The sequence below is a fragment of the Schistocerca americana genome, chromosome X (assembly GCF_021461395.2).
Source record: "Schistocerca americana isolate TAMUIC-IGC-003095 chromosome X, iqSchAmer2.1, whole genome shotgun sequence".
Taxonomy (NCBI): domain Eukaryota; kingdom Metazoa; phylum Arthropoda; class Insecta; order Orthoptera; family Acrididae; genus Schistocerca; species Schistocerca americana.
In genome coordinates, this window is record NC_060130.1 from 318,649,380 (window position 1) to 318,671,276 (window position 21,897).

The following is a 21,897-nucleotide window of genomic DNA, read 5'->3' on the forward strand; positions in this document are numbered from 1 at the left end:
TAGCTCATCCAGATCTGTCACAAGATTTCTGCCTGAGCACGGAATCATCTAAAGTCGGTCTTGGTGCCTATTGATTTGAAGAAGCCATAGAAAATGACATAATACCTAATGTCATGTTCAGGTGTAAATTGTGGTCGTTCTCCGCGACTGGCTGCTACATTCGGAAGTTGCGCACCAGGATGTTATTAAAATCAGCAAAATTAAACAGCGTGTTTACTTTCATTTCAAATTTGAAGCATCTCTCAATTGCGTGCTATCATTCCATTATTTCACAAGTATTAATAACCAGCAGAATAATAAACAACTGTTAAACGAAAAAGCAGACGAAGTACTTCGGTGATCTTCGGATCGAGCCGAAATGGTTCAACAGTTCCTCGTTAAGAGTTTCTTACAGCCTCAAGATAAAAGATTCACGATCTACGTGCTGTTTTCTGTGCAGGGAACAACAACTGTAGAAGACTTCTGGATGGTGAACTTTTATTAGAACTTATGCATTCCACTCAGGGCGGTGGAAGCAAATAGGCATCTCGCGTATACTGCAATCTTAGTACAAATTATATCTGTGACTTATCTGTGGTAATACAGAGGGGGTATGAAGAACAGAAATATTTTTGAAGGAAGGACTTTATCACACGCACGTATATATATCATCTTATATCTCCTTTTCTGTAAGTTCCTCTTTCTCACTTGCCGAACCTGGAGGTTGAGAACAGGACATGGTGGCCAGGCCTCGGGTGGCGACCCTTGCCCACGTTGCCCCTACCCCTCCCTTTGGGCGGCAGGAAGGTTCTTATATATATAAAAGTGGTTAAGTGCTGGAGTGTTGAAGGTCGTAGGTTCCGGTTGGGTATACTTTTTTGTCTCCGTTTTCGTAACATGTTCTAAGAGTTTGTTAGTGAAAGTTAAGTATTTTTCTGCAATATTCATTGTCATTTACATGTAAGTGCGCGCTTTCCTTGTAAAGAGTGTCTTCGATCTCGCGATTTCCGTATGTTTGAAAAATGAAAGATGAAATTGCTGTGCTTGAAACAACCTACAGCGACATTTATATTTTTTCTCGTCACAAATAATTCACCATTTTCTCCGGATACGTAGCGATTTATGAGTGTATGGTTAGACAGGGCTCAAGGAGCCTAGCTGTCATTATACTCTTGCTTGTCACAAGTATTTATCTGCGATCGAATCCTTAGCGGCGTTATAAAGAGATGAAAGATCCCCACCACAGTATTTTTCGACTGTACCACCCTATATGAAACACATCAGATGCATGTAATAAACTTCTACGAACTTCAGTAGCTGCACTCACCATACGTTATCGAAAAGGCATTTTTTAAATTTCGTTTTGAAGACCAGACTCGTTGATGTATGATGTGGCAAATTAGGCTGCTTCATAATTTAGGAGCTAGGAGCTAGTTACAACCACATTCTATGCGTCTTCTTATTCTTTGACGCTCTCTTAAAGAATTTTTCGGGTGTTTTTATATATTTATTTCGACAATGTGGTACTATACACCATTCCTAACTCATATTCCGGAATGTAAAATACAAAACAAGATGTCAATGTGAATGAGAATAAAACGACATAATGCGGCATTCATTACAATTTCCAGAACACAGTCAAATAACCTATCGTTATTATTCATGCACTGAAACACATAACCTACGAAATTTGAGCGTCACTACATACGCCAAACACACTTTTCGGTACTGCAAAGAATAGCGTGCCAGTGTCGGCTTGGCATGGGGGATCTACGCCCCCTTGATTTTGATTGGTTGGGGAGAGAAGAACTAACAACAGCTCCTCGTTTGGCTAGAGGGATCGGCAGAGCGGCCGGAAGGTACAGAATAGGAGCTCTGGCAATAAGTGGGAAGTTTGCGTTTGGATCCCGGTCCGCCAGAAATTTTCATAGTCGCCATTTTACAATGCAGCTCACGGTTGTCCACATTCGCAGTATCCATGATAATAATATTATGGGAACTTCTCGAATAAAAAGAAAAATGAATAAATAAAATGTGACAGCATTGTACACTTGAGGATAGCCAAAAAAAGACACACAGAGTGAACCTGAAAGCCACCGACAAAATTTAGGAAGTTGTTCAGGGATATTTTCTGAATGTTTTGGTATGGGACTCCCGTGGTTTGCAGTGGATAGTACTACCTTAATGTGCAAGACGAAGCGCAAACGCCTATGTCGAATTCCAGACGGTATGTGGCATGGTTGCCGTCTCTGTAGGAATACGTGCTCGTGTTTATGGAAGATCATATAACAAGAAGACACTGGTGGGGTAATACAGCTGGTAAAGAAGCCGATGAGTTCAGCTTTGAGTATGACCAGTAAAGTATACAAATTAAAAAACAAGTCATCGTATGCAAGCACCAAACACTAAAAGGTAAAGGTAAGAAATGCTATTCGATTTACGACTGAGACGACAGTACTAGTACGAGATCGTACGGCAAAAGAAAAAGCGGCGAAAACTGCGGGGGAAGACACTGGACCGATACGGAGATGGCGAAAAATGGGTGAGAAGACCATGGGAAGACAGAGGACCCTTAAAGAGGTGGTGAAAAGTTGGTGAGACGACCTAGGGAAGAACTGTATCCGGTAATGAGGATAATATCAGGAGAAATCAGACCGAAAAGGGCGGAACTTTCTGGAGTTCACTGAGTATAGGCAGAATGAACGAAAACATTATGGGGGGCAATGGGACAATGGACAGTAGAAGAGAAACCGTAGGTGTGAATTGGGTTGTTGAACTCCGGAAGGGTTGGCCGGAAATGGGAATGAAAATGGAAAAAAGGAAAACTCCAATGTAGTATTAATACAGGAGATAGAGAATATTCAAAGCAGAGCTGCACGTTTTTCCACGGTTTCGTTCAGTGAACTCCAGTAGCAGTCGCTATGAGACACGTGTTGTGCATGATGGACAGGTTTATCATTAAGATTACAAGAGCGTACGTACTAAGAGGATTAATGGCTCATACATCTCGCGAAACTACCGCGAGAAGAATATCAGTAAAGCTGTTGCTCGTACGGAGGTTTGCCGACAGTCGTTCTTCCCATGCACTGTTCACGAATGAAAAAGGCTAAGTGGAAAATTACGACAGAACCAGAGGTACGCTCAATTATACACCATTAAGGCGGTTTGTACGGTATAGAATACTTACAAGCTTTTTAGACTCTTCCTAATTGCCCTGCAAGATGTAGTCTTCAACAGTGTCTACAAGTAAGAAGATAAATTAATAACACACATCCCCTAAAAGCATTGTGAGAAATGAAGTTCCATGACTGGTTTCTTAGATTAAAGCATATGACACTCGCACACCCAGAGCTGTCAAAGTGAGCCTATTTTGTTTTTGAGTGATAGTTATGTTTCACAGAACGATTGGAGCGACATTTCCTTTCATAAGTTTTCTTCATTTATTTGGAATATACTTCCATTATACCGAAAAACGCCTCATTTCAGACCACTGATTACGATTTTTCGCAGGTTTCACCTTTAACACTGAGAGTAGTCAAGTTGACCCCTTTAAGATAATTCTATAATGTTTTTTATTCGTTTGCCTTAAGTTTATTTCATGCACTCCCAAAGTGCTGCTATCTGAATTTGTGATGCAATAATTAATTTTGTTCATTCTATAGTGGTATGAACAGACAACAATGGACACAATACAATTTACCTTGCAAAAAACAGTGTTACAATGGTGATAGTGACGTGAAGGTTGAAATGTATGAGAAACACTATTTATGGGAAGATGAGATACTTTCAGAGTTGCAAATTGTTCTGGAGGATGATTAATGGGCGAGTTGTGAATTCCTGATAATATTCAAGTTCTGAGTTGGCATGGTCGCACAGCGCGTGGTTCAAATGGTTCAAATGGATCTGAGTACTATGGGACTTAACTTCTGAGGTCATCAGTCCCCTAGAATTCAGAACTACTTAAACCTAACTAACCTAAGGACATCACACACATCCATGCCCGAGGCAGGATTCGAACCTGCGACCGTAGCGATCGCGCGGTTCCAGACTGTAGCGCCTAGAACCGCTCAGCCACCCCGGCTGGCCAGTGCGTGGTCCAGGCCGACCGTATGGCTGGGAATTCCATGTTGACGCTGTGTTGAGGACTGTTCTTTGTGTCGATGAAGAAGATTTGTATGTCAGGAGTGCCAAAGATGCGGACTTTGTAGAATCATAATGGCAGATATTTCACAGTTCATGTAGAAATCAATAATAGCCAGAGGAATCATGATACCTTAAAAAGAAACATGTATATTACCATTATTTGCACGAAGATTCTGATGGTGTAATCAGATATTCAAAATCTTTATTAGTTTAAAGTTTAGTATCTGACTGTAAATTATACAAGCAACACCTAGCAACGAATTTCCAAAATCTAAACTATTCATTCGATTTTGTCGATAGACGTGTCTTTAGAAAACGTTGACGAACTTTTCTCTGATAATTCAGAAGAGGAGTGCTAGGAAGTGACATTTGGTCAATGATCACGGAAGAAATAGAAAGCGTTTATTGCAATTAGTTATGCTCGTGCTGAGTCATATTATTCTGTGTGGAAATAACGAATAGAAAAATATTGTGTGAAATTACAAGATACTCTGGTTGAGACGAGCAGCCTACACACCCTGTACACCTGCAGAGTAGTATATATGCATCGGCTTCTGCTGTCTGGAACAAATTCATAGAAAATTGCACCATGTGTTACGAATCCGTATCTTACTTAATTATGGATGAGCAACCCTTCCCGAGTAAATCTAGGTGTCTGTACATGCAGTTCATGGCTTCAGTGCCTGACAAGTACGGAAAAAAATATTGGTTAGCTATAGGTGTTGACAGCAAGTACATTCTCAGTGGTGTCACTTAGCTTTGTAAGGGTTTCGGAGTATGTCATAATGCATCTTATTAAACCATTTCTATCCAAATGCAGAAACATCAATGCACATATTAACTTCACTTCCCTCAAAATTCAGGAAACTGAAGGAAAAGTCAACTTCCATCGTATGTACAGTAAATAAAGCAAGAAGAGGAATATCACATGTTCTGAAATCTTTGGAGGCCTCTCTGCTTTTGAAAAATATTTTAAAATATGATGACATTTCCTTGATTGTCCATCAAGGAAGGAAGGTAATGAATATGCTAGTAATAAGTTCCCTTAAACTTAAGCTTACTACAAGTACAAATGAGGAAAAACTCCAGACACTACAAGCTATTAAAAGAAGACAAATGTTAGATTAAATGGCCAGGCAGTATTCACTTAAGGCCTCCTGAAGAGGATGGCGAGTACACGCATTCTACATTGCTCTTGACCTAGCAGGAGTAAATGCATATGGAGTACTCAGGGCTGTTACTGGGAAGAATATCAAAAGACGATTTTTCTTCGGCCACTTGCAGAGGAACTAGACACTGAGTATGTGATGAGTCTTTCGTTTAGTAGGACCACAGACGATTATGATAAGAAGCGACGCGAAAAAGAAGAAGAAATAACGTTGAAATGCCATAAAAGTAAGTTCTTAAATCCTGCAAATGTAATTAAACTACTTCCAAGTGCACTGTTTGTAAGAATGTGGTTTGTGGAAAATATACAAATAAAACTGAATGTATATGTGCCACAAATTTTATAAGATAACTGTTTACAACTGTCAGATATTAGAAGAAATGCCTGTCTGAGGCATCAGCTGTACAAATACACTTTCATTCCCGACCAGTTTCAGTTAGATAACCGTCTTCACACGAGGACTATAAGATATGGAAACAGAAGAAACGTATGTAGTATACACAGACAAAAGAAGCACACGTGTGAAGAAGCCCGATAGAAAATACTTACAAAGCTGTAGAATGATGAGTCACTAAAATATTATCCATAAATCAACTCCAGTCTTACGTCGATACAATTGCTCCATAAACTGAAATGAACTAAAATTATTTTGTCTGGTACAAATACTGTACTGTATAAAACGTAGTCCTTATCTGTTACGACCGATTATTTTAGACTCAAAAAGATATATATTCCTAGTTGCATGTCAGAGACAGTATTGTCAAAGTTTACGGAAAACATCAACAATCTGTAGATCAAAGACTATAGGTTGTATGTTCTAGTCAAGGTTGGCAGACATGAATAGTTTCGTTAACACATATGGTACCCAAAACATCGATGTATTTTTGGAAGCCAGCAATGACATTGCATCTAATCATAAATATCGCATAAAGACAATATTATTGAATATGTTTAGACTACCTTATGTGAATAACGTCTATGGAGCAGGTATTAACTCTTTGAACGGCGGCATAACTCTAACCTAACATATATGTAGATACGTGGAAAGAGCAGTGGTCACTGTAGCAAACGACGTTATTTTTCTCAGTTTACCACTCGGGGGCGGCAGTTCTCTCAACAAAGTTTCACGACATGGCAGGAGAATCACAGTGCAGTACTTGTCCCACGTATTTACGACACGTGCTGGTACCTCATACAATGCTGGTGTTGTTCGTGAAGGGGTAGTGCATTTCTCTGTGTAGCTCTTCTTTATACAATTATTTTTGGTAATAAATTCTTTATATTTATTTGTTGACCTTGCATAAATCTACAAGTAATATTACTTTTTTTTCGAATATAGTTTTCTATACGTTACAGAAGGATACCTTTGTGGTTAGTGGCGCAATCCGCCGTCCTTGCTCTCCGTCCAGTAAATTTCCTTCTCAATTCAGTATGCCTTTGCAAAATAGAATAAAAGAGGAAGAATGTTACCGAATATTATTCCATGAAATACTTTCTAGTAACAACAGCGTTAGCATTGTTGAAAGTGATGACATTGACCCGATATTCACTACCGACCGTGAAGCTTCTAATTTTATTTTTGCAGTCGTGTGTCGAGTGGTGGTGGTTCTCAGGATAACAGTGAAGGCGACGAGTTGTGTGAAAACAATGCGGTGCCGCTCACTGATACATCAACAGTTTCAATGAACTGGGACCAAGAAACAAGTGTTGGCCAAGTGCCATTATTTACTGGAACAGGTGGTGTGATTACAGAAATAAAAGCTGAACGTAAAACCAGTTGACTTATTTAGTGAATTTTTTGATGAAGCATTTATAAACCACATAGTGCTTCAGACTAATTTGTATGCAACATAGACAAGGCAAATCTTTCGTCCCCACCAACGAACATGAAATAAAATCTTTTATCGGAATAATTCCTTACAAGAGAATCACTAAAAACTCTTGCCACAGAGATTACTGCAGCACTTATCCAGACCTTGGTGAAAGTTATATATCGAAGCTAATGCCAGTAAAAGAATTTAGTTGCTCACTGAGTATCTTGCACCTCAGTTATAAATCTGTAGCTCCTGACAGAAACAGTCAACATTCTGACAAACTATTAAAAACTGCGCTCTCTGGCTAGATTGCTTGAACAGGGAATTCCAAGACTGTCATACACCGCATCAGAATCTCGTTACTGATGAAACAATGGTTAAATTTAAAGGCAGATCATTTCTCACACAGTATAAAACTTTAGTGATAGGGTACAAAGTGCGAACGTTATGTGATGAATCGTCATACTACTTGAAATTTCTATTTATACAGGAAACGTTTCACAGTTTCCAGTAGGGTTAGTACCATGGAAATAATCATATAATTTTTATGGAAAATCATTTTACATCATATCTTCTGCTCAAGAACCTAAGGTCCAGTGGTCCGCATGCTTGTGGAACAATAAATCACAGAAGGAAAAAACGTTGAAACTCAAGAAGGAAAAATAATGTGACAAAGGCGAATTCGATTGCAGAGTTATCAATCATGGAGGGCAGTCATCTTGATTTCCGCGTGTCATACACCATCTTATGTGTCCACAGCATGTAGCAGAATGAAAGACGGATGAATAACCAACATCACCCGCCCCCCTGTGTTGAAAGATTACAAATATTGTATGAACTATGTTGATGATTTTAATCGACAGCAGTCAGACTGTGCCACAGACGGAGAAAGCAAGAAATAATGGATGAGACTGTTCTTTCACTTTGTAGGTTGGTGTGTAACAAATGCGTTCATTATTCTCAAGAACATTTACATACAGTGGTTCTCCAATAGAAGATTTGCAGTTTTCAGTTCTAGAAAAACTCTGGTCCGAACTGTGTCGATGTGTTCCGTGTGCAATGTATCTTCACGCCTCAGAGCAGGCACGAATTCTTTCAAGAGATACCATGAAAGTTAAAGGAAAACTATGCAAAAGTAGAACCACCAACTATCGAACTTGTATGCCGAAATGGGGAGGTGTGTAACTGCGTGTCCACATTTAATGCTAATATTTTGTCGTTGTTAAGGTTAATTTTCATAACCCACCGTAGAAAACGTTTTACAATAATAAAACTAAAGTGTTACAAGTGGGTAAGGTTTGAAATATGTAAATTATTGTTCTTTCCCCTCTAGGGAAAATTTTTATGCCGATTGTGTGCCCCTCAAAAAGTTAACCTAGAGGGCTGCCACACTGCAGAAAAAAAAACCGTAATCACATTTGTTGAATGGTAGAGTACAAAGTAAATCCTCCACACCAACAGACATCTAAGGATCATTTAAAAACCTGGCATTACTAAATTATTCAATTACGAAGATGATCTTATGCCATTTTATCAAAGGAACATTATAAAATCACTATGTGTTGATGTACAAAATGTTTCTTTAACATTAGGCTTTGTCGACATACCCATAGTATACAATTGGCATAAAAATTAATAAAAGACACCAGTAACACTGGATCATGAACCAGTTATGTTTGGTATAGCTGCACACCAGTTAACTGGAACTAGTTTGAGTTAGTTAACTGGTGTGCAGATATACTGGGAATAAATGTGTATTTGTACAGCTGATGGCTCAGGGATACATTATTTTTCTAACAAATGTGTCAGTTGTATATAAAAATAGCTAAATATGCTGTAAACATGAATAATTCAACTTTTCTATGCATTTTGAACTAAGTAACCCCCCACCCCCCACCCCGGCTCACTTGTTTACTCTTGTTTACAAGTTTCAGTGAAATTTATTTACTTTTTAACAGCTAATGTTATTTGTGCCCTGTTTATTACTTATACACACTTTTATATCTCAAGGAGCACGTAAATCATGTAAAAAACTAAAGTATAACAAGTGCATACAGTTTTGAAATAATAATTCCCAATAGTACTATTAACAGATACCAACGTGAACCCTCTGGGTGTTATAGAGGGTAGGAAAAGGCTGGGCGTCCTAGACATAATTAATTATCGAAACATCATGGAACTAGTGTAACTTCACATAGTCTGAACGTTGGTAACAGCAACAGCAGTAACAACGTCTGATCCGTTGGAGGCACAATCCCGGAATTTGTTAGTCATCGGCGCTACGCAGTTTCGTTTGGTAATGCTAAATGCAGATTGTAATAGACGGCAGTACAGTTCCAGGTTTATTCAGCCGTGGCACAATCCTAACGCACAACGAAGCTTCGTCCGATAGTTGCGGTCAGCCACAGAAGTCATGCCGCAGTCCTGTCACTTCACAGTGGTGCTCTTCTCTCTGTATTGGAGTCCGTACCTCTGCAATGCCGTACCACCTCTACAGAAAGTAAGCACTCCTCGAACACCCTACAAGTGGCGCAGTTTCTGAAATGCTCGTGCCAAGCCTCCAGGCCATCACTGTCTGTTCTCGGTCAAAATCAGATAGATGGTGCCCTTTCCCCATTCTACACACGTATAGCACAGTTACTGATACTATAAGCATCGTGTGTGTGCCTGACTAGCAGTCATTCCTCGCCAAGTGACGCGACTATCACCTGGATCTGTTTATATCGGTAGTAGTTCGGTGGTCATAATGTTCTCGCTGATGCATGAAAGAAACCTCTGCGATGCTCTGGTTTTCCGCCAAAAGGGACTCAAAGACAGATCTGTGCTTGGACTATATCTGAGTTGTAGATCTCATTTTGAAGGCTACATATAACGCAGTCACCAACTGGTACCTCAAGAAACTATGGGGTCTTAAGTGGAAATATTCCAATATGTTCCACACCAAATTCAGCACTTCTTCAATCGAGTTTGTCTGAGAAAAAAATTTGCTATATTACTTAATGAAAGCCTCTCGTATATTAATGTATGTTGAATATATAAGTGGGAAACATTGTTCTAAGAAATTTCCAAAAGAGCTCGAACGATTTACTTCAAATTACTGTAATAAACAAACGACCAAACGGACACATATAAGATATGTATTTGTAATATATATAAGTGTTTGTGTGTGAAATATATAATAATGAAACGCAGTTAGCAAAGAGGAGAGATGCATTGATGTCTTATCGCCATGTGACTGAATACTATCACAGAGTCTGAATTTTCAGTATTAATGGTAAAGGCTCATTGTCAGAGAGAGGGAGAGATAGGAGATGGACACATGGTAGGAGAAAATGGACATAGATAGCGGAAAGGACGAGATGGACACAGAAAGTTTGTCGGAGATAGTGAGGGGGGGGGGGGGGGGGGAAGGAAAGATAGACATAGAGTAGGGGGAGAGAGGAGGCAGGAGGAGATAGAGGGACAGTCGGAAGGGAAAGGTGAAATGAAAGATAGGGTGGACGTGATAGAGAGAGGGAATGAGGAGGAGATGGATAAAGAGGCGGTGAGGAGGACATGGGTAGATACAAGGGAGAGAAGGGAATTAGGATGTGTTTTCTCTTATCTTTTTTTCCAGTTAACCCGACTGAGCGACAACAATGCATGGCTGGGACAGCTAGTCTTTAGAATAGAAGAGATCAGTGTGCGAAACCGCTGCATTGAGAAGTCTACCATGTACGTTGCAACTGGCATATCTCTTTGGTCGAAACCATTACATTCAGCACCCATTGCGCAATGTATGTTGGTTACAGTTTTCATTTGCCATTAAATTTCCAATAGATAATGAATACTGGTAAATCACATACCATTACCTTCGTCGTTCTGTTCGTTCTGTATGTGCGGCAACAGGTTGAATACTGAATCCCATAATTACGACACCTGGCATCCAAAACATCCTCATAAATTTTACATTTGGTGTAGCTTGTAGGGAGGAAATCTCACAAAACAGCGGTTGTTCTTTTAAAGTGAAGTATTAACCCTCATAGCTACTACAAATAATATTTCTTGCAATTAAAGTGACCCTCAGATAAAAACTACACTTGATATCCCCAATTGGCGGAATGGTCAGTAAATTAAGTGCAAGCAGAATGGCAGCAAATGTCCATGGACAATAAATATTGCATAGTGAAGATTACTGGTGAACTTTAAGGGACTTTTCTAACAGACTGATAATTTGAAGTGGTAGAAGCTTTTATCTCAGCACTTACATAATTATTCCACTTGGCATCCCTAACTGGGGGAACTGTTAGAAGACGGTGTGTAATCAGCGTGACAGGACATGTTCTTAGAGATTGACTGTCATGTCATCTTGTGGGCTTTAAAAGACAATTATAAGACATTTATTATCAGAAGGGAGAAGAAGCTTTTATTTGAACATTTACAGACACATTGCATTTTGAGTCCCTAACTTGGGAAGCAGACATAACAGGTGCGTGACCAATATCGTAGGAAACGTTCCGGAACAGTGAACATTATACATACGTCTTCTAAACGCTAATGCCTTGGTGATTCAACCATTCTCATCTATCACTGGTATTTTTTCAGTTCCACGTAACTGCCACATCCTATACCGTTCTCGATGCCTTCCAAATACTTTATCCCAGCCAACCCTCTTCCTTTGTTTCCTAGTACTTTCGCTTAGAGGATATTAATGGTGAAGGTGTTCTGCCTGATACCATGTATAATAAATTCCATTTGTCTCTTATCCCTTTTCTTTGATAATCTTCTCTCCTCGTTTACTTCCCAGAAGACTTCCTAACTGGTGTTTCGTCCTGTCCATCACGTTCCTGTCATTTTCTTCCATAGCCGCATGTCATCAACTTCAAATCTATTTCCTTCCAATTTACCCTGAGTCTTATTATCATTTCCCTAGAGCAGTGTACGCTTTAAAAATTGTTATCTGACTTCTGTGTTCATATGGTTGTGGGATAAAATGATTTTTTTAGTCATAAATTCCTGCGGTGCAAATGTTATCGTTCACTTCACTACCATTAACCTTGTATTGACATCTGTGATTATACTACCGGCATAGCGAAATTGGTTTACCCGCTGAGTTACGAATTCATCAATTTTTATGTTGGTTTTGATAGCACCCGTACATTTCCGTAATACTATTGCTTTTTTGGTTCTCCTTAGAATTACATGTATGAAATGCATTCGGGGTTTCGAATATGGAAGATCATCATCTGTATAATGGAATGACGTCAATGAAAATTTATGCGAGACCGGGATTCGGACCCGGATTTCCCGCTTATCGCGAGTGGTCGCCTTCCCATCAGGCTATTGGAGCACGACTCATTGCCGGACCTACATTTCAGTATGTCGTCAATCACGTGTGGAACCTGTACTCATACATCAATTATGTATATTCTCTTACAGGGAAGATGTTTTACTTGAAAGTCGCTTGCCCATTGTTTGCGAATCAGTACGCTATTGCAGTACCTGTGTTATTCCGAATTACGGAGCAATGTTCCTTTGGACATGCAAGCATGAACAGGCACTTCGGCGACTACAGCTGTCAAGATATACATGAAATATATTGGCAATTGTGACACATCCTTAGCGGCATATCGATGTTCGGGTCTGGCCGTGAGTCATGCTCGGATATCGTAATGGTAAGGCGACCGCTCGAGATAAGCGGGAAATCTGGGTTCGAGTCATATTCAGACAGAAATTCTCATTGTCGTCATTCCGTTATACAGCTCATGAGTGTCCATATTCGCGACTGCGAATACATTTGATGGACTTCATAACAACTGCAGTCACCACAGTGCTTGTTCCTATCATCAGAAAATCTGACACAATGTATCCTCTTGTATCCTCTAACCTTCATGACCAGAACAGCTACTTCAGTGAATGTAAAAGAAAAATAGGGATTGGGGGACATTCTTGTCTAGCTCCTTTTCCAATCTTGACAACTTCCTCTACGTTGTTGGTGCATACTTTTGTGCTTTGGTTCCTGACACAGGTGATTAACTTAATTCCTTCTTCTTTCCTTCCAGCCAAGTCCAATTATTTTGATTGTACTGAAGAGTAGCTCCCAGCTTACACTGTCAGAACTTTTTTCTAAATTAATGAAGTTTTAGTGAGTTCAAGTATTCTTATCCTTCCTTCTCTCCAACAGCATACACGAGGACAAAGTTGCTTCTCTTGTTCTTTTCTCTTCGCTAAAAACAAACTGGTCTTCACCAGTACACTTATCTACATTTGCTTTTGTCCGGCTTTTAACAATAGTAATGAGTACCAAGAAGGGATGTGATAACACTGACACTGTTCTGTAACTGGTGCAGTCAGCTGTCTCTACTATTTTATTTATGTTAATGATTCTGCATTACGCGAAGTTCTAATTCCACTTTCGTAGAGGTAATTTATTAGTCTGAATAGTTAGTCTTTCATGTTGTTACCTAAGTGTACCAATAACTCTGCAGAAAGGTGATCAAGACGATTTGCTTTTCCTTCTTTGCGACTCTAGGGTACGTTCAGTCATGTCTCATGTTGGAGGACCTTGCACTTCTCTTTAGGTCACATTGATGTCTTAAATAATATTACTTTCATTCTTGCCGTCCTTTTCAGTGTTCAGTTCTTCCATGTAATCTTCCTAAAAGCACATTATCTCATAATGTCTGTCAGCATTATTCCCTCTTCATTTTAAACTACCACTACTTTCGTTGTAGGTGTGTGTTGAAGGGCATTGATTTCCTTGTAAACTTTATCTAGTTTTCCCATTTTACGGTCTTCTTCTATCTCCTTGGCAATGTTTTTGTGCCATTTCTCTTTTTCTTCTCTGTGTTTTGTTGTGATTGGATTTTTTTATTCTTTCGTAGTCATCTACAACGTTATCCTAGCTTAACTTATTCCTTTCTGAGTTATATCTAGTAAATCTTCTTTCAGCCCAGGCTTTCTGGGTTCTTATTTTATATTTCCTACAACTCCATTTGTGGCTTCAGTTGTCCCCATCTTGATACTATCCCATTGCATTACCTCATCACTTCCAGTAGGTATTTTACCAGTTCTTTTTCCAAAAGCCATGTTTACTGTTTCCTCTTTCAAAGCTTCTATTATCCAATCTTTCTTGACAGATCTCTTCGATCTTGTAATTATGATGTTCCGCTTGGCTAACTGAAGTATACGATCACTATGTATGTCTAGACCAGGATAGCTGTGACATGATTTTACCAGATTCCTGTGTCTTTGTTCCATTAGTATACAATATAATCGAAACTGTCTTCTATCTTATGCTCCTCCCCACAATTGCAACCTTTTCTAAACTTCTAATGGTATGTTTCTAATAATGACATCATTATGATTGCAGAATTCTTCCCAATGTTCACCTCTTTCATTTGTTTCCCACAAGCCGAAATTTCTTTCTGTCTTAATGCCTGCGTGCGATCTTACTACGACATTAAAATTTTCCATAATCGCATCGTTACCTTTTTGTTTGTCAGATTTAACAGTTTGTCAGTATCTTGTTGCAAAGTCCCCCCTTCCTCCTATTCATGAGCCGGTAATGGGAAACGTTTTGGATTCAACAACTGGTCCAGCAGTGTGCTACTAATATCATCATTAACCAGTCGCTGGCACGGTAAGTAATGCCGCTCCATGCTTTGCTATTTTCTCTCTACCAAAATAAATTGTTGTAAGCGCTTCAGTGTGGAAACCTTTATTTCCCTCCAGATTTGTCACGCATAGACCGATTACATCTGTCTCACTCTGCCTTATCTGGTCTTCATCCAGTTTTCCCACTTTGAGTAGCTTTCGTATATACTACGTTCCCACCTCCATTGCGATTTTAGCTAATCTCTCCTTAATGTCAAATTTCGTGGTTGCATTTTACTTCCTTGGTATTTTAGTATTTGTTATTTATTTGCTTTGTGGATAGTGGCTACTGTAGATTAGGCAAAATTTGTTGTGTTATGGACGAGCTGGATAATGAGATGGCCATGCATGGAAAAATGGTCAACATGGATACTAATGTTAGTATAATAACTAAAAAATACAGTAAAAGGCTTGAACGTAGTGAATCTCAAAAAGTAAAGGATGGCGTCACAGTTGACCCTACAACAGCCAAACTATTATATCAGGTTAGTTACCTGAGATGAGTATGTGAAACTCATAGATATTTTCTCTTCATAATGTTATTTTCTGAATTAGACAGCAATGAGAATATGAGAAAATACTACATCAGCAATGTTTTGTTAATATCATTGCACATATTCACTGTGGTTAAGTAACAAAGTTTTTATAAATTTTTCTAAAATTAATTAAATGATAAACGCCGGAAGAAATTCCTGTATGTCTGTCATAAATTTTTATATTACCTCGATAGACTTTATTTCTGACAAACTTCTGTTTTTGTTTTTACGACTTTTTCCTCAGAGGGCAATGGCTGCACTTCAGTACAGAGGATGATTGGTCACCACATACGTTTATCCTGCAGTTACTACAAACAATTTTTCTGAGCTCTTTCTTTGTTATGGTCGTACATGTGCCCTAAACATTGAAGAGCAGTGTGAGACCTGAGTGCCACCTGGCAACCCGGCATACACAATGGTCAAACAACTTACTGGAAAGCAGAAGGATGACGTCCCTCACAACCGCCAATATTTCAACACGTGATCACCATGTCATTTTCAGCGCAAAACTGCATCAAGCAACCGTTCTAAAACAGAATTTAAGACTGGTTCGCAGAGCAATTCCAGAAAGATAACACACACAGGCTACGAACACTAACACAATGACACAATCAAAAATGACCGACACCAGAAGTGGGCGTCGGTCTGTCGCCGGGCAGTTAGTGTCAAACTGACTCACATTATACACATGTGCAATCTCCTGTTAATCTTAAAATAATGCGTGGGAGTCTACAGTCAGTTCCGGAGAGGGAACAAGTGATTACGTGTGTGAAGTGAGATTTCTCTTAAAGATGAAACAGTTTAAAGTACCTCAGAAAATATATACACTTTCCAATTCACTAATGATTTTTTGTTGCAACAGTCGATATAGAGTACATCAAGAGATTACATTTACAGATCAACAGCTAGAAGCAGTTCTGAGGTACCAGGTATCGACCATGCTGAAACCACCGTATTAGTGCGTGATGCAGCCTCCATGGGCGCCAATGCAGGGGCTGACGCTGACATCCAGTCGATCGTACAGATGCCGAATAATGACGAATATTATCCTCAGATAAGTTTTATGCCACGACTGGTCAACCTGTTCATATAGTTCTGTAAGAGTTGTTGGCAGAAGTGTCCCACGAGTGCTTCTCTTCCCATCATATCACACACATGGTCGACTGGGGACATGTCCAGAGATTGATCTGGCCTGGTACGTTGCAGCACGCTTTTCAGAGCGCATTGACTTTCACAGACAGCGTATTTTATTTGAGACATACATACTCACGGATGACATGGTCAGAGACAAGAGGAGGAAGAGATGGGCAGAGAGAAGTGGAGGAAGAGATGGACAGAGTAAAGGGAAAGATGCAGAGAGAAAGGAAAGAGGAGGACTGACAGAGAGAGAGGAGGTGAACAGTGGGAAAGGGGAAAAGGAGATGGACAGGAGAAGAGGAAGGTGGTGGAGAAAGAGAGAGGGGAGAAGGAGATGGATATAGATGGAGAGGGGGAGAGGCAAATGCGTGGAGAGAGGGACAGGAAGAGAAGGACAGAAAGATTGACAGGAGGAGCTGGGTAGGGAGTGTAGGGTGGAGGTGGTGTACAGACAAATAGGGTGGAGAGGAACTGGACAGAGAGAGGTAGATGAGAAATTGGTCACACAGTGAGAAGAGGCAGAGATGGATAGAAAGAAGAAAGACGAGGATATGGACAAAGAAACGAAAGAGGAGGTGCTGGACAGAGAGAGGTGTACAGACAGACAGGGTGGAGAGGAATTGGACTGAGAGAGGGAGATGAAAAAATGGTCACACAGTGAGAAGAGGCAGAGACGGATTGAAAGAAGTAAGACGAGGATATGGACAAAGAAACGAAAGAGGAGGTGCTGGACAGAGAGAGGTGGAAGGAGGAGATGAAAAGCAGGAGGGGGGAGGAGAAGATAAATATTTCGAGAGAGGAGATGAACAGAGAGCGAGGTGGTGGAGGAAATGGAGAGGGATGGGGAATCAGGAGTTACAATGAAAGAGGGGTAAGCAGAAATTAGACGAATAGAACATTGAAATAAACATATAACTGGGTAGTACTGGGTACTCACTTAGTCCTATATAATATAATTCTCTACCTCTCTTAGCACTAGCAAATATTAGTATAATGTATTTCTACAATCGCATGCTGCTAGTCATATACAATGCAGAGATATGTGTTACTAAGATATATCGTTGCAGTTAAGCAATCAAATGCTACTAATCACATACATAACAACGAATTGTATTAGAATGATGTAACTTTCCATGCAACAAATCTCTTTATGAAAAGAAAAGATGTTGTTGTTGTTGTGGTCTTCAGTCCTGAGACTGGTTTGATGCAGCTCTCCATGCTACTCTATCCTGTGCAAGCTTCTTCATCTCCCAGTACCTACTGCAGCCTACATCCTTCTGAATCTGCTTAGTGTATTCATCTTTTGGTCTCCCTCTACGATTTTCACCCTCCATCCTGCCCTCCAGTACTAAATTGGTGATCCCTTGATGCCTCATAACATGTCCTACCAACCGATTCCTTCCACTGGTCAAGTTGAGCACAAACTCCTCCCCAATTCTATTCAATACCTCCTCATTAGTTATGTGATCTACCCATCTGATCTTCAACGTTCTTCTGTAGCATCACATTTCGAAAGCTTCTATTCTCTTCTTGTCTAAACTATTAACCGTTCATGATTCACTTCCATACATGGCTACACTCCATACAAATACTTTCAGAAACGACTTCCTGACACTTAAATCTATACTCGATGTTAACAAATTTCTCTTCTTCAGAAACGCTTTCCTTGCCATTGCCAGTGTACATTTTACATCCTCTCTACTCCGACCACCATCAGTTATTTTGCTCCCCAAATAGCAAAACTCCTTTACTACTTTAAGTGTCTCGTTTCCTAATCTAATTCCCTCAGCATCGCCCGACTTAATTCGACCACATGCCACTATCCTTGTTTTGCTTTTGTTGATGTTCATCTTATACCCTCCTTTCAAAACACTGTCCATTCCGTTCAACTGCTCCCAAGTCCTTTGCTGTCTCAGACAGAATTACAATGTCATCGGCGAACCTCAAAGTTTTTATTTCTTCTCCTTGTACTTTAATGCCTACCCCGAACTTTTGTTTTGTTTTCTTTACTGCTTGCTCAATATACAGATAGAATAGCATCGGGGAGAGGCTACAACCCTGTCTCACTCCCTTCCCAACCACAGCTTCCCTTTCATGCCCCTCGACTCTTGTAACTGCCATCTGGTTTCTGTACAAATTGTAAATATCGTTTCGCTCCCTGCATTTTACCCCTGCCACCTTCAAAATTTGAAAGAGAGTATTCCAGTCAACATTGTCAAAAGATTTCTCTAAGTCTACAAATGCTAGAAACGTAGGTTTTCCTTTCCTTAATCTTTCCTCTAAGATAACTCGTAGGGTCAGTATTGACTCACGTGTTCCAGTATTTCTACGGAATCCAACTGATCTTCCCCGAGGTCGGCTTCTACCAGTTTTTCCATTCGTCTATAAAGAATTCGTGTTAGTATTTTGCAGTCGTGGCTTATTAAACTGATAGTTCGGTAATTTTCACATCTGTCAACACCTGCTCTCTTTGAGATTGGAATTAATATATTCTTCTTGAAATCTGAGGGTATTTCGCCTGTCTCATACATCTTGCTCACCAGATGGTAGAGTTTTGTCAGGACTGGCTCTCCCAAGGCTGTCAGTAGTTCTAATGGAAAGTTGTCTACTCCCGGGGCCTTTTTTCGACTTAGGTCTTTCAGGGCTCTGTCAAACTCTTCACGCAGTATCGTATCTCCCATTTCATCTTCATCTACATCCTCTTCCATTTCCATAATATTGCCCTCAAGTACATCACCCTAGTATAGATCCCTCTATATACTCCTTCAACCTTTCTGCTTTCCCTTCTTTGTTAGAACTGGGTTTCCTTCTGAGCTCTTGATATTCATGCAAGTGGTTCTCATTTCTCCAAAGGTCTCTTTAATTTCCCTGTAGGCAGTATCTACCTTGCCCCTTGCGAGATAAGCCTCTACATCCTTACATTTGCCCTCTAGCCATCCCTGATTAGCCATTTTGCACTTCCTGTCGATCTCATTTTTCAGACGTTTGTATTCCTATTTGCCTGCTTCACTTACTGCATTTTTCTATTTTCTCCTTTCATCAATTAAATTCAGTATCTCCTCTGTTACCCAAGGATTTCTACTAGCCCTCGTCTTTTTACCTACTTGATCCTCTGCTGCATTCACTATTTCATCTCTCAAAGCTACCCATTATTCTTCTACTGTATTTCTTTCCCCCATTCCTGTCAATTGTTCCCTTATGCTCTCCCTGAAACTCTGTACATCCCCTTGATCTTTCAGTTTATCCAGGTCCCATCTCCTTAAATTCCCACATTTTTGCAGTTTCTTCAGTTTTAATCTACAGTTCCTAATAGATTGTGGTCAGAGTCCACATCTGCCCCTGGAAATGTCTTACAATTTAAAACCTGGTTCCTAAATCTCTGTCTTACCATTATATAATCTATCTGAAACCTTCTAGTATCTCCAGAAAAGATAATTATTAAAAATGTAAGTGTTGTTGAAGAACATATTGTTAATGATAAAAAACTGTAGGGTGATTTATTATATTAAACTGCCTATCGTATTTATACAATATTTATAAAGTACCCTAATCCTTTCACCATAAAACTAACTTTAGGATGGAAAACGAATAAGAGCAATACTTTTTGCAGTATCATTTTTTTATTTGTACATACACACACACTGACTCACTTTTACAGTATCGTCCGAATCATTCTTCTCTATACTTCTTCTGTTTGGTATGATGGTATTCAGGTTTATAGGAGCAGTTACATAGACAGACATTCCTCCAATAAATTCGGCCTCCACAATTTAAACGGTTTTCAGATGAATCTTTTGGTGTTGGATGAATGCAGCCATTTATGCACATTTATAATTGATTTATGTTCATACTGTACAAAAGCAAATAGTCAATAAAGTCACAGTATGTAGCTCTAATATATGAACGTGAACACCTCTGTCTGTCTGCCACCATCAGTATTGCATTGTTTATTGGTTGTATAAATTCACTTCTCTTGAGTGTTTGATGTACATGACGGCATCTTCAGATTTTATCTCAGGCACTGAATCTCCATGCATATCGACAGCTGATGCCTCATCCTCTCACATGCTGATGTTATTAGGAACGTGCACTGGGTTGTGTTCAGTCATCGTCTTTCTCCCTATGATACTACATCGATATTTCCTTATACAGCACTCTACACCCAAGATGTAGGTCGTTCTCCATCTCAGTCACCACCTCGATGTCATTGTGGGCTGCTAGACATCAGTTCACATGTTTAGATCCCCTTAAACTCAAATTGTATGTATTGGTCAACAGCAGTATTCGATTATCACTTAGTTGGCTGTGGCTGTGATATGGCATAGTCAAAAGGCAGAAGATCAAACTGGACTCAAAGACATGCTGTCGACAGTGAGTGTCGTTGCTGCTGCTGCTGTGGTGGTTCAGGTAGGAATTTCTGTATGTTCACCCTTGTAACAAGAATAAAAAAGCCTTAAATATAATGAAATACATACATAATAATAATATAAGCAGAGCTAGATGAATAAAATACTCACTGATAGTCTTCCAACCCAGACGATCACTGCTGCTGTTGGATGCACTTCATATTGGACTGATGTACTGACAGTGAAGAAATTATTGCACACATGCAATCAGTCTACAAAAATTGAGTTTGCTTGAAGGTTGGGGGCAAAGCTCTGTGATTTCGCAAAATACATTTACCACTCATTTTAGGGGGTGGGGGAAGGGACAGGAGAGAAGAAGGAGGAAGGGGCGAATTGTGAGCATGATGCCGTTTCCTGAGAGCCTGGTGTTGGTATCAGCGATTCTGAGATAGCTGATGCTGATGTCATTGATTCTGGGAACACTGATGCTGAGATCATAACTGCCAGTGACCCTCTACGTCGCTATTTACATCTGCATCTCTACAAGAAGAATGATTCGTGGCTGGCCTACTTGAAAGCTAGAATCTCACCAATTTTACCTTCATGGTCATTCCACGAGATACACACTTAGGTGGAAGCAATGTTTAAGTGGACTGTTCCCGAATCATGCACTCTCGGAATTTTGAGAGTAAAGTACACCATGCAGTGGAATTCTTCTCTTGTACTGTCTGTGACTCCAGATGGCTGACCATCTCCATCGTGCGTCTGCACTTATTGAACCTATTTAGAAATGCGCTGTTATTCATACGATTACTTTTATTTCCTCTGTCAATTTTATCTGGTACAGGTCATCGAAGGGCAAAGAAAGTTCAAACATTGGTGGAAAGAGGGTTTTGTAAGCTACATTCTTTACGAGTGGGCTCGACAGTCTGCAGATTCTACCAATCACTCTCAATCCGGCAACTGCCTTACCTGCGACAATTTTTATGAGGTCGTTCATCTTTAAACAACTCCATACGTACATTCCTACATATTAATAGCTCTGCTTGCTTCCAATGATTGTTGTATTGCTGCGCGTTGTAGCCGCGCGGTCTCAAGCACCTTGTCACGGTCTGTGCGGCTACCCCCGTCGGAGGATC

General features: G+C 39.9%; 1 protein-coding gene across 1 annotated transcript in view; it reads right to left on the bottom strand.

The window, feature by feature from the left end:
* The window catches only part of LOC124555995 (agrin-like), a 149,904-nt gene extending 135,732 nt beyond the window's left edge, over positions 1 to 14,172 (bottom strand). The window contains exons 1-2 of the mRNA XM_047130039.1: positions 14,125 to 14,172; positions 13,693 to 13,741 (exon numbers count right to left, since the gene is read on the bottom strand). Coding sequence (XP_046985995.1) covers positions 13,693 to 13,741; positions 14,125 to 14,172 — 97 coding nt within the window. The remainder of the gene's footprint in view (positions 1 to 13,692; positions 13,742 to 14,124) is intronic.
* Between the last annotated feature and the right edge of the window lie 7,725 nt (positions 14,173 to 21,897).